The 13613-nt window shown below is 40.7% G+C and overlaps 2 protein-coding genes across 2 annotated transcripts in view; both read right to left on the bottom strand.

The window, feature by feature from the left end:
- The window catches only part of LOC139731816 (protein mono-ADP-ribosyltransferase PARP6-like), a gene marked incomplete at its 5' end in the record, with an annotated part of 47612 nt that extends 35589 nt beyond the window's left edge, over positions 1-12023 (bottom strand). Inside the window, one exon of the mRNA XM_071642692.1 lies at positions 11931-12023. Within this exon, the coding sequence (XP_071498793.1) occupies positions 11931-12023 (93 nt within the window). The remainder of the gene's footprint in view (positions 1-11930) is intronic.
- Positions 4851-8871, bottom strand: LOC139731895 (uncharacterized). The gene has a single exon (XM_071642771.1). It carries the CDS (start codon positions 6236-6238, stop codon positions 5255-5257), a length of 984 nt encoding a protein of 327 aa, XP_071498872.1. The 5' UTR covers positions 6239-8871; the 3' UTR covers positions 4851-5254.
- Positions 12024-13613: the final 1590 nt, after the last annotated feature.

The raw sequence follows: 13613 nt of genomic DNA, 5'->3' as shown, positions 1-13613 counted from the left end.
ATATTTTAACTTCTTGTTTGTCAAGACAAGGTCCATATTAGATTATATAGTTTTTGAAACAAGCATCAATATGTTACATCTCTTTTTAAATTGTGTCAAAGTGGAAGAAAGCACTCATCACTATCAACCCTGTTTCGCAAACTGTTCAATCTACAACACGTATATATCATAGCTTGGTATTTTTTTTTTTTTTTTTAGCTCCCCACAATATCGCTTAAATCTAATCAGATGGCAATTGACACCAGCACCAATATACATTTTGTATCTCATTTCCATTTTAAAAGCCGAGTACAGGTGTAGTTGTAGCTCTGCCTTATACATTGTATGTGGTACTACTTTACATAAAAGTTGTATGAATAAAACTGAGAGGTGAAGATTCTTTTTTTTTTTAATCAAAACATAGCTTTCTACATGTATATATACATTTGTTTATGACTCAGTATACATGTAAAACTAAAGGATAATGCATCCATTCTTGATTTTACATAGACATATAAATACCATATATATTACTAAATTCCAATATAATCATAACTTCTTCAGCAATTAAACTTATTCAAGTATGACGCTGTGGGGAAAAGTCCTCACTTCAAATACACTGTAGGGGTTTTTGGAAGAAACATTCTATAGCCTCCTTGTTGAAATAAAAAAGTGTTTTTTATATGAATAATATGAGCTGAGCACATAGAAACATGATTACAGGACTTGACAAAGTGGATTATACATTGTGTCTTTTAATGCCATCTAGAGGATAACTTCAGTGGTCAAAAGGAGAATACGAATGGCACAAATAATCATATTTCTCAAAACTTGTCTATGTACATAGAAATTGTAACACAAGACATGTATGTATGATAATGTGAGGACCCCTGAGAACTGAAAATTGACATCAACCATTTCTAGAAGTCTAATATCTGGACAAATTTTTTTCAGGAAATTGAACAAACTATAAAAGAATACAAGAACTGTTAAATATCTTTGCCCGAATCATTAAAATTATCTCCAAAGACACAGTTTATTCAATATGGCACAATAATATACAGAGTAGTTATCTTTTTGAAATTAAAAAAAAAAATCACTTTTTCTGTTTCTTCACTTCCTTGTTTGTGTGACTTTCCTCATTTCTCTTGCTCTCTCTCTCTCTCTCTCTCTCTGACTGCTTGCTTGCTTGCTTACCTTCCTTAGTAGCAGTTAGATAAAATAAAATCAAGCACCTCAACTGCCAGTAGGAGGACCTATTGGCACTTTACAAGTAAGAATATTATCACCTCCAAGCATAATGTGCTTGCCTGGTAATACAGAGCACATGTATCCCCATAGAATATGGTACAAAACATTGTCTTAGAACGTGGGCAGAGTATTACACTTCCACTACTACAATGATTACTTACTACAAGCAATGATTAATATTCTTGTAATGAATCACTCTTTTAGAACTGCTGCTTTTGATACCAACTGTCCTACTCCTCCTACATGTGAATTCTATATACTACCACTACATCTGCCACTTCTACCTCTTTTACTATATTACTTTTACCAATTACTCCTGACTATGACTTCCACTTCTACTTCTACTGCTACAAATACTAACTAAAGATGTACAATGTACAAACTGCTGGCACTACTTCTACTAATTGCTATTTCAACTACAGTAAAACACAATATTTTTCGCGGCACGAAATTTTCGCGAATTGGAGCGGACAGCCTTTTTCGCGGCATGAAATTTTCACACAAGTTGCCTCTAAAATTCAATGCCTATAGTGTAGACAAGAACTTTCACATGCATTTTAATTTCACGAATCTTGGCTCTCGCGAAATAAACATGCACGCGAACATTCCTTGTTTTACAGTATTACTACTCCCATCAATCATTTACGCTCTAGGTAAAGAATGAAAAAAAAACAAAGTCACGTCTGCAGGATAGCATATTTCCGTCATCACCTTGGGCATAGCTTCTGGCAGTTGAGACAATGTATCTTAGACAGCTATGGCAACAACAGAGTATATGACAATTAATCCAGCTTTGCAAGTGAAGAACTATCCTCGTAATCCTCGGCGACAGGTTCCTTAAACACCAGCGCTGCCTATCACCTCTGGTCTTGAAGCGGAATGTGCGTGATGGCTAGTATGTCCCTCTCGCACGTTGTACAATAGTCCGTACCCACGGCGAGGTGCTCTCACAATGATCGGCTCGGTTTCTGATCAGTTTCTCCTTCTCAGTCTCAGCCCTAATGACCAGCTCCCCTCCAAATTTCCCTAACAACTGTCCGGTGCCATTAATCACAGGGATAAGGGCCGACAGCTTCACTAGATTGGTAATAAGGCACAATTAAATTGCATGGACAGAAACCAAAACTACTGGCATGCCACTTTCCATTTCTGCTGCTTTAAAGATCTCACCCCTCTTTTTCTTTTTCTTTTTCTTTTCCCTTAACTCTTTAAATTTCATCAGAGCTCCTATCTAGGGAGACCCACAATCGCATTTGGTACAAGAATGGTATGTGTCAAATTTCATGTGAAACTGTGACAAGAATACTCTTAGCATGAATAAATGACAGAATAATCTTACTGGGGAGGCAATACTTAGACATCTTCTACATGTAGTGCATCTCACTGTGGCAAGGCTGAGTATCGATTTTGGAGAACAAATTTGAAACACAGGCAAAACTTTTATCAATTTCTCATTAATGATCTTCATTGTACTATCATTTACTTTGCATTAAATAATGAACATATTATGACAAAAGAGGCTATTGAATTTAAGTGTTTGAGAAAAGCTTATACGGGGCAACAACATGATACCAAAACTTCAATCAGTTGAATTATCATCATCTTCCTCATCCTAATCATCATCATCACCATCACCATCACCATCACCATCACCATCACCATCACCATCACCATCACCATCACCATCACATCATCACCATCATCACCATCATCACCATCATCACCATCATCACCATCATCATCACCATCATCACCATCATCATCACCATCATCACCATCATCACCATCATCATCATCATCATCATCACCATTATCATTATCATATCTACTATAGATCACTAGCCAACCTTTTAGCTTGAACTTACAAAATGATCACTTGTTTGTTTTTTTTATATATGTTTTTTTCTTCAATTTCATGTGCTTTTAAAGTCACAGATATCAGAGACTTCCTACTTCTAACAAATTTAGACTGTGTATCTTAAAACAAATGTTTTGTCCCAACTTGTAATATGGCCTTTAAACTTCAGGTTATTCTACAATGTACGCTTGTATGTCCATGAATAGATTGTCATGAATACATACACTTGTATACCTTATGAATCATCAATCTTAACTGTGACTGGTTCAGTTTCTGTCCACAAACCCCAAGCTGTCTTGCAAATGTCAGTGTTTCAAAGTTACTTAGTATTGTACCTTTAAAATTCTACAATTCATTAGTCTGCATTCCAGACTTGCACCTTTCTAAACCCTGTAAGGTGGTGGCTTTAGAGCCCCTGTGAATTAATAGGTGATGGCTCCCAAGCTACACATTACATGCACATTGGATGTACACACACCTATTTTCTATCACTGCTGATACAGTGCGTGTTGGGACCAATGCCTGTCCTGATACAGCTGTAAGTAATTTGGCCGGATATAGTCCAAGAAACAATGTTTATGAATGTATAATATATGTTGTATGTGTACGAATAGGCTGCCAACCCAGTGGTAGCTACAGCAGGTAGGTAGTGTACACCTGAACAATCGCATAATTTATGCTACCTGTAGCTCACTTGAAATCATAGTCATGAAATTGAAACATTTTACCATAAAAATTGTAACATGTTTCTGAAGGGAATACACAGTAACAGCAGAGTTTTGTAGGAGTTTTAATTGTCTTTGAAATCACTTTTTTTTTTGTCTTCACAGCTTGGAGGCATCTGGATAAGAGAAGGCCAGATAATCGAGGTTGCCACTTTTGACTTAAGGGCTTTTTACACTTGTAAATTTTTGCTTAGCCCCGGACTATCGGTGGGGCTAAGGGGGGGCCTTAGCCCCACCGTTGGTACGGGACTATCCTTAGCCCACTTTCTGTTTACACTCGTTTTTGCCAAAGTGGGCTAGCCCCACCGATAGTACGGTACTATCTGGCCCTGCAAAATAGCAGGGGTTAGCACCGCAATTGCGGTGCCAAGCAAGTGAGTGTAAACAGAACGAAAAAATAATCCTGGGCTAAGCGACGGAGACGAAGTCCGACCCTCACTGACCAATCAGAAACGAGGTAATCAAGTGCTGCCGGTGCGTGCGTGTACGTGTACAGTACACAGCGTAATTATGAATATTCATGTGGTTTGGAAAGTCCGGGGCTAAGAAATACGAGTGTAAAAAGGTCAGTTTTCTCCTTAGCCCCGGACAAGAGATAGTACGGGACTAATTGGCCAGTGTAAAAAGCTGAAAAAATTGGTACGGGACTAACGATAGTCCTGGGTCAGAGAAAGTCCGGGGTTAAGAAACACAAGTGTAAAAAGCCCTTTAGTGCAATCTGATCATCAGAAGTACGTTTCTGTATGTTGATATAAAAGATACAGTCACTCTAACCAAAACCACATTGTACAGCAAATGATGACTTTCACAGCTTGTACACATTAAATGCCATACCCTCATAGAGTGCATGTGCTCTGTGATTGATCACTATCACTTATGCCACAGCTTAATGAGTCTGGAATGACAAAGTGACTATTCCCACGAATAACTCATCAAACCACGCATCATTTTTAAGCATGGAGATAATGTCATGCCAGATGACATAGAGACCTCAGGTTACAAAGGAAATAGAAAGATTAAACGAGAACTTACCTGTTTGAAGTTTGATCTTTATTTTATGAGGGAGTTGGAGAAAGAATTCACAGTGAGAGCCCGCTCAACGCGCGCGCAGTCATACTTCGTAGCAACAAGATGTGACTTCTGTCAGAGTGGAAAGATTGAGAACTTACTTGAAGTTGATCTATACATTTTGTAATAGTATTCATGCCATGGGAAGGGAGAGGAGGGACTGTGAATTCTTTCTCCAACTCCCTCATAAAATAAAGATCAAACTTCAAACAGGTAAGTTCTCGTTTAATCTTTCTATTTTATTTCGTGAGTTTACGCAAGAACTCACAGTGAGATTTTGTAGCACAGAAGTCACATTTGTTCCAACTGAACAAACTCAAGCATGCACAATGGCAAGCAAAATGTAAGCTCAAATTACCTTGGTCTGAGGTCATTATTCCCTCACAATGAGTTGTGACAGGCACTGTCCCTCTTCTTGTAGAGGTTTGTCGTAGAATTTACGGAATGTTCGTTCTTTTGACCAGCCTGCTTTTGCGAGGATCAGAGGAATAGGTGCATCCGCCCTGTTTGCTGCTGAGCTAGATGCTGCTCGGGTTGAATGTGCACTGAACATTGTGGTGTCAATGCCAGCGCCAGTCATGATTTCTTTGATCCATCGAGAAATTGTCTGTGCCGTTACTCTCTTGAAAGGCTTGCGAAAACTAATGAAGAGATGACTTTCCTCTCCTCGGATCTCTTTGGTTCTCCGAAGGTAGGCCTTAATGTATGTAACTACACACAAACGTCTGTCTGGGGGGTACGCTTTCAAAAGTACGTCCAATCCAAAATTCCCAGGTCTAGACTGCTTAAGATGTTCATTAACTTTGAATGACACCATAGATTGTTTGAGAATCATGCTGTCTAGATTCAGGCAATGCAAAGTCTGTACCCTCTGGGTGGATATCAAGGCCAGTAACATGCACAGCTTCATCGTTAATTGCTTCAAGCTAAGCGAGTTAGCGGGAGCTAGACTTCTCAAATATCTAAAAACAATATTCACGTCCCAAATTTCCGAATACCGCGGCCTTGGGGGCCTGAGCTGGAACACACCTCTCATAAAACGAGAGAGAAGCGGATGAGTGCTGACAGTAAATTGTTCATCCTCTAACACTAGAAAGGTAGCAAGTGCACTCCGTGCTGAGTTAATAGCTGAATAGCTCAAGTTCTCTTCATAAAACATGTGTGTAAAAAACTCCAAAACAAAATTAATCTTGGCATGAAGGTGACTTTCCTTCTTAAGTGTACAAAACTTTCTCCATTTCCTTATATATGTACAATATTGTCTTTGGGTTGATGCCCTCCAAGATGCTGCCAAGATGTCCACCGTTCTGCTGCTCATGCCAGAGTTCTCGAACGGCAGCTTCAAAACCTGCAACATAACAGATCAAGGCAAGCGTGTAAAGGGTGCGGTTCCCCAGATACTGGTTGCGTAATCAAATTCCTGTGTCTAGGAATTAAGAGTGGTTCATCTTTAAGCATTCTCCTCATGCGAGGAAACCACGCTTGCGTAGGCCAGTTTGGGACAATCAAGAGACCATGTGCCTTGTCGTTTTCTATTTTTTGGAGACATTTGGGGATGAGGCAGAAAGGAGGGAATGCGTAGAAATACAGATCACCCCAATTCAGAGTGAATGCATCCACAGAAACCGCATCTGGGTCAGGCAGCCACGTAACGTACGCAGGCAGCTGCTTATTGAGTCTGGACGCGAAAAGATCAATTTGGGGAGTACCACATTTCTTAGTGATATCAGTAAAAACTTTCTTATTCAGCATCCATTCTGTTCTGTCATTAAAATGACGAGATCTCCTGTCTGCTTCTGTATTGTCACGACCTGGTAAATAGGCTGCTGTGATCCAGATATTCCTTTCCTTACACCAAACCCAAATGTCTCGTGCTGCCCTGTCGCAGGCTCGAGATTTAATGCCTCCCATATTGTTCAGGTAGGCTACAGCTGTTGTGTTGTCAGTTCTAATGAGCACATGTGTATCATGCAGGTGGCCGCAAAATGACTTCAAACCAAGCCCTGCAGCTAAGATTTCAAGATAGTTGATTTCATTGTTTAGAGCATGCACTATCTCCTGATCATCCCATCTACCGCCAGTTTCACTGCTTAAATCAGTGGCACCCCATCCTTGCCCACTGGCGTCAGTACGTAGCTCTAAAGCTGGCCGATCTCGACTAATTGGTGCCGACTGGCAGTGAATGTTATTGAACCACCACATTAACTCCTGTTTAGAAGCTTCAGACAAATTCATAGGTCGATCAAAATGCCCTTTGCTTGATTTTAGTGCAAGAATTTTGTCTCTTTCTAGGTTACGATAGAAGAGGGGGCCATATTGAATAGCAGGGAAAGTAGCAATCAGTTTCCCAATGACCTGCGCCACCTGCCTGATAGTAGGGTTTTGTTTCCCTAGCAATTCCGCACATACTGCCCTGATATTTTGACATTTCTCATGCGGGAGCGTTATAGTCATGCTTTCCGAATCCAAGATAAACCCCAAAAATTGGAGCCGTTGCTGAGGCTCTAGGATAGATTTCTCTGAATGAATGACAAAACCAAGGTCAGAGAGCAGTTTTGTGGTTGCTTGCACCGCTTCTAGTGCTTGTGATTCAGTTTCACCGATTATGAGAGTGTCATCTAAATACCCCACAACCAGGTGGCCTGCCTGTCGCAGCTTTGCGAACACCGGCTTCATAAGCTTTGTGAAGAGCCTAGGCGCTGTACTAAGGCCATTGGGGAGTACCTTAAATTGCCAACATTTCTCATGCCAGACAAATCTCAAATACTTGCGATATGAGGGGTGAACAGGGACAGAGTAGTAGGCATCTCGAAGGTCGATTGAGGCAAGGTAACAACCAGGGGAAATTAGGGTTGTAGCCGTATGGATGTTATCCATTTTGAAATGCTGTACATTCAGACTGTCATTGAGGTCCGATAAATCTAAAATTAGGCGTATGTCCCCATTTTTCTTTGGGCGTGTAAAGATATTGGACACAAATTCTCCAGCCACATGCTGGCATTCTTCGATTACGCCTTTCTCGGCCAGTTTTCGAATTTCAATGTCAATCTTGCTCTCCTCAGCATTACCCACTCTGTAGTGGTAAGGCGGTTTACCTCTGTGAGGTGGGCTATACGCCTCTTGAAATTCAAGTTTGTAACCGCTAATTGCATCAAGTATGAAAGGATCAGTGGTAATATGATTCCACTGTTTGCTAAAATGCCTCAATCGACCCCCAACGGGCAGGTCTAATGGAACATCTACATGTTCAATGTCAAAAACTGACTGTACAGTGTGAGTAGATTGTGTATTTCCACAACAAGAGCTAGGCCTGCAACTTACCTCCTTGGGTAGTGCAGTTACTTTCTCCGTGACACAGTGTTTGGCTTGGCTGGGGTTGCTGTCGAGTAGCTCTGCCCCCGGTTGTGCGCATGAGCTGGAGGTGGGCGAGTCTGCGTGTGCGGGGCTGAATGTCTGTATCCCCGCTGCTGCTGGCCTAAAAAAGGCCTGGATGTATCGCCAGCTGCGAGCCAGCCTGCGTTCCGATATTGCTTCCGGCTGAATCCACCGCTGGCCGTGCGCTTGTATGGGTGGTACGGCTGATGAGTAGATCTCTTAGCCTGGCCTTTAACCACACTAAAGGCAGCCCTATTCTCCTCCTTGAGATCTTTTACACGTTGTCCCAAGTCATCACCGAACAGAAACGCGGTCACGGGCGTAGTAGGCTTGCACAGATGTGCGTAAGCAGCGTTCATATCGGGCTTGATCAGCTCCTTTCTCAGGCAATTCATCTCGTAATTGGCATTACAGAGTAAAGCGAGTGCGTCCTGTTGCGCCTCGTTCAAGTCAGTAGGAAGAGTTTGTAGGAACGCACACAGCCCGCGGGTAAGAGATTTCTGTACTCTCTGCAGCTTAACGTCTCTGCTGCGCGTAGTCTGTGTCACATTATCCCAAATCACTGGATTGACTTTAGGGACTAGTAAGTTGGGGCAATTGCTCGGTGCTGGGTAGTTTGCCACTGACTCTTCCATAGATTTTTCCTCCAGACAATGGGAGATGAGATAATTCGTAGAATTTGCCAATTCGTCATTGATAGGGTCGCCCACACAGGCGGAGACCGCAAATTTTGCAGCAAAGGATGGCACTTGTACTGGCCGCCCCGTGAGCTCTGCGGGTGCGTAACCCGCTGCCGCCGCAGGGAAATCGCATTCATCCCCACTGTAGCTGCTGCCGCCGTGGTCGTCGTGCAGCGTACCGCGTGCTTGCGTACTATCGTCTGTAGCACACACATCCATGCCCCCAAACGGCACACCACCGTGGTTTTCTGCGGTACAAGCCGTGCCAACATGGCCGGCACGTAGTTGCTGTTGTTGGATACGAGTAGGCTGAGACGGCAGTATTTCCATGACCTTTTCAAACATGGATTCGAGTTTAGAAAGGCGGGAAAGCACCTCCGCGTCCGTCTTCTCTTTAGGGGGAGCTGCCTTCTTACTTAGGCCCGGTTTGGTGGGTTTTTTAAGGGTTTTCCCATTCCCTTCTTTCTTTGTTGGAGCCTTAATACTAGCCGGCGAACACTTGGGTTCATGATGCACGGCTGTAGTCACCATCGCCACGACAGACTTAGCTGTATGCAGGGCGCTCGTACTAGTGGTGCCACCCACGACAGGCTTAGCTGTATGCTGTGGGGGAGCGGAAAGCGGAATTTCCATCCCGCGATATCTCGTGAATAAAAATCCACTTCCGAAGCAAAGTCAGCTCTAACTGAGCTATAAATAATAACAATCCACAATATGATAAGATATTGCGAAGATGCACAGTTAAAAGGACGAATAAAACTGGATTTAGACTGCGATGAGGGAACTTAGCCCCTCGTGCAAAACGTGCGAAGAAGCGATATGACTGCGCGCGCGTTGAGCGGGCTCTCACTGTGAGTTCTTGCGTAAACTCACGAAATAAAATAATTCTTGTATAAATGTTTGTAGCAGATGTCTTCTCTCTCAATTACGTCTTCTGTCAAATTGGTCAAAACGAATAATGAATTCATCAAACAGCAATGGTGTCATGCAGTAAAAAGGGAGTCTGATCTCATAAGAAATGGTAACCCTCCGTGAGATATATTTAAATCTAGTGATATTTTCCTCTGAAAACCTAATGATTATTGGTAGCAAATTCATCCACCATATCATTTATTGGGTTATCTCTGAAGAGGGGCTGGATGTCAACAAATAAGTTAACAATGAATGTTTGCACAAGTAACGATAAATGCTTCCACACGTGCGCACATGTGTGCAGAGAGAGGGAGAGGGGATATTCACATGGCTATTTACAGTTTTTAGCTGAGCAGGCCAATCATACCCTCTCCTACATTTGTATACAAGGGAACTTTAACCCTCTGAATATCCCCAGCCTGAAATCCCATTGACATTGTGAGTATCTTCTTTCCAGAGGGACTGAAGGGGTTACTGTACCTCCGTCCATTTGCAGAGTTTGTCATTACTCTGATATCTCTGTCTGTTTTGAAACCTGGGCCCTGTTTTATGAAGAGTTATGACTGATAAAGGTTGATTTTTATGGATTGGTAAGTCTATGGCAGCCTGTGTGGTAAGGAAATTTATAATCGGTTATATCTTTTGATAAAACAGGGAATTTCAATGCATGAATGTCGCCAGAGAATAGATAACTCCATGGGGCACTTTCATGTTGCCCAGTAATATGATATTTTCCCATTGTAGAGTGCATTTATCTAGGGGAATTGCAGGCAATTTTCATAATTTCACATCATGTAGTACATAATTCTTTATTTTTTTCAAAAGTATTATGATTGAGTTTTGGTTTTGCAAACTGCAACATCTATGGTACATACAACACATTTTCTTTTACCATTTTCAACCCTTTCCCTTTAAAAAGCACATAGAGACACTACAGAAGTGATATGCGCTATATAAGCACTACACTACAAATCGACACCTCCATGTAGGTATAGATTTGTGGAATTAATTGTGGTCCTTGAGCACAGAAACCAATACTCTGAAAACCCAAACAAATTACACTGAACAAGATAGCAGTTTCACCACAGAATGGGGGCTTACCATAAGAATGTATGAGTAGGAGGCTCACATACACTACTGCACTGTATGTATTTTAGAAATGTAGCAATACAATATTCCATTACAATACCACTTGCTTAACAAGGTCACCTGAGTGGAATTTATGTATGCTTCTTCTTTTGTTCTGCTTCTCTTATGGTGAAATCATCCTTGTGCATTGTGATTTGTTAAAAATGTTGAAAACACTCTTATTCCTTATCCCAATCACTATAAATTCTGAAACTCTGTTCTCAGTATAACCAATTTAAGTGCAGTTGTTCCAATGTAAAAGTTTGAAAATCAGTCAGAGTTCCCCTTTAAATCCTCACAGTAAGAAACTTTTTTCTTCTTTTTTTTTCTTCCAGAAGAATAACTGAAATGACCCATTCAGACATAACCAACCCCAATCAAGCAATTATAATATCAAACTTCAAATCACATGAACTCTAAATCTACATGTATTCTAACTACAATGTACTCTATCAACATACCATTGCTGGACAATGACAGCAAGTTAATTATCCCCCCCCCCCCCCCATTCTACAGTCTTATAACTGTAAATTACAAAAACTGTATTGTTTGCACTAAAGGATTAGTTTTTAGGCCATCTGAAAACTTATTGTGCCAGTCTAATCTCTCTACGGTAAGCACTATTTGGGCACCCGTCCCGCTTCATCATGAATATTCATCAGGCAGTAAGATACTGTGCTGGTAAATGGCAGAACGCTGGATATGTGCCATTTGAATGTAAAAACGTATCGCCCGGAAATGTAAAATTCTCGAAAATTGCATCAACGAGGAATGTAAAAATGTCTCGTCGGGAGATGGAAAAATGTTCAGTTTTGCCAAGAAACTTAAAAATGCTGCCGGGAAATGTAAAAATGATGTATTTCCACAGTATTACGGCTACCTGTAGATGATGAATATTCATGATGAAGCGGGACGGGTGCCCAAATAGTGCTTACGGTACCTCTCTCTACATACCTGGATAGTCTTCTCCCATGCTAAATGTGTACGTCACCACCTCTCCATTGGCTGCAAGGGTGAATCCAAATGTGTTTTTGCTCCTTTCAAAACCTGTAAAACAAAGACAAGAAAGAGAAGAGAGAGCTTGTTAAAGTTTGGTCTCCTTGTGCAAAGGCTATCACTAACAAAGTCCTCATGAAAACGCCACTTAACACCACTAAACACAAAACAACAACGACAACAACAACTCATGAAGTCTCAAGTGATAGGGACTCTACCAAACTTTGCTTGTCTGTTACGATAATACCACAGAAGATATCACTTCCTTTGTACACAAACAATGTTTGGAGAGGGAACTTCTGGTAACACCAACATTTGAATCACATTTTATACCAAGTTCTAAATTTTTTTCTGGTTGCGCGAAATGCGCGAAAATTTGAACACCGCGAAAATTTCCACTTTTACAGTAGTCTCTTTGTTGACAAAGTTTAGTTGGTCCATTTTATTCAGTTTCCAAATTTCAATATCGCTGAAACATGATTTCATTCATAAATAAAAAGGTCTGCGATTACACAATTGTATAATACTGACTTTTGTCAATTTGAGCAAACTTTGCTGTAGCTCTCATTATTTCAGTGTGTTCTTACAAACTTTACGCCTACGGTATGTGGGCTTACATCCTACACACATTGATACCCCACAGTCACCAGTGACTGCGTGCTGTGTGAAAGTCACATGCTACTTGACACCACGAACTACACTGAAAATAAAGGAAGCCATTCAAGACATATTAAGTCATAGATGACTATAACCTACGTCACTGGTCGCACTTCCGACAAAGTGCAGTAGTAGGTGTCATTTGGATGCAAGATGTTTGCATTAAAAATACATTTGATGAAATGTACCTGAAAATACTGTATATGTAAAAAGTATGCATTGTTTCCACCTCTGCCATTTTTCTTCTCTTTTCAAATGTATCTTCCAACTTTGTTTAATCATTTGAATTTGTCAGATTATTGTTCAGTTGAAATGTAATGATTATTTGTAGGGGATCATTTCCAACAAGCCTCTTGTGTGCTTTTTATGATCCCTCCATTCAAAATGTATAAATTGTACCAAGGCAATCACATTTTCATTTTTGTAAAAATTTTATGTTTTGAAATGGAAATCTATGAATGAACGAGTGAATGAATGAATTATATTTTCACAGAATTCATGACTTTTATAAACAATCAGACTCAACCTGAAAATGATTTCTTGACATTAAAAACACACACACACACACACAGTACAGCGTAGCCATCTTTTTCATCAATACAGCAAATGTAGCACACGCATGATATCCAGTATTTGTCTTGGCCACTGCGCCAAACCATTGGAGTCATTTCCAAATGTAGAATTAACCAGCTGTGAAATTCAAACTGCACCAAATTTCTCGCTGCGCTGTCATCAGATACCCAAGGTCTGACAAATTTGACGTGAAATTTGATGAAGAGAAATTAATCCTTCGACACATCCCTCGCCTGCTAGAATTATCAACTGATCAAACCCATGTACTGTAATCATGTACAACTGTACATGTACACTGTAATGTACCCTTGTGAAGAATTGCATTATATCTAAGTACTATTCTCCTGTTTTCATTTGGCTTCATTTGTTTACCATGGAAACAAAAGGCTATATATTGTACTTGTAAACTCC

Source organism: Diadema antillarum, unplaced genomic scaffold (genome assembly GCF_040938485.1).
Source record: "Diadema antillarum isolate AM-2024a unplaced genomic scaffold, OU_Dant_1.0 seq00000386_RagTag, whole genome shotgun sequence".
Lineage (NCBI taxonomy): Eukaryota > Metazoa > Echinodermata > Echinoidea > Diadematoida > Diadematidae > Diadema > Diadema antillarum.
This window is presented reverse-complemented; position numbering and strand designations above follow the sequence as displayed.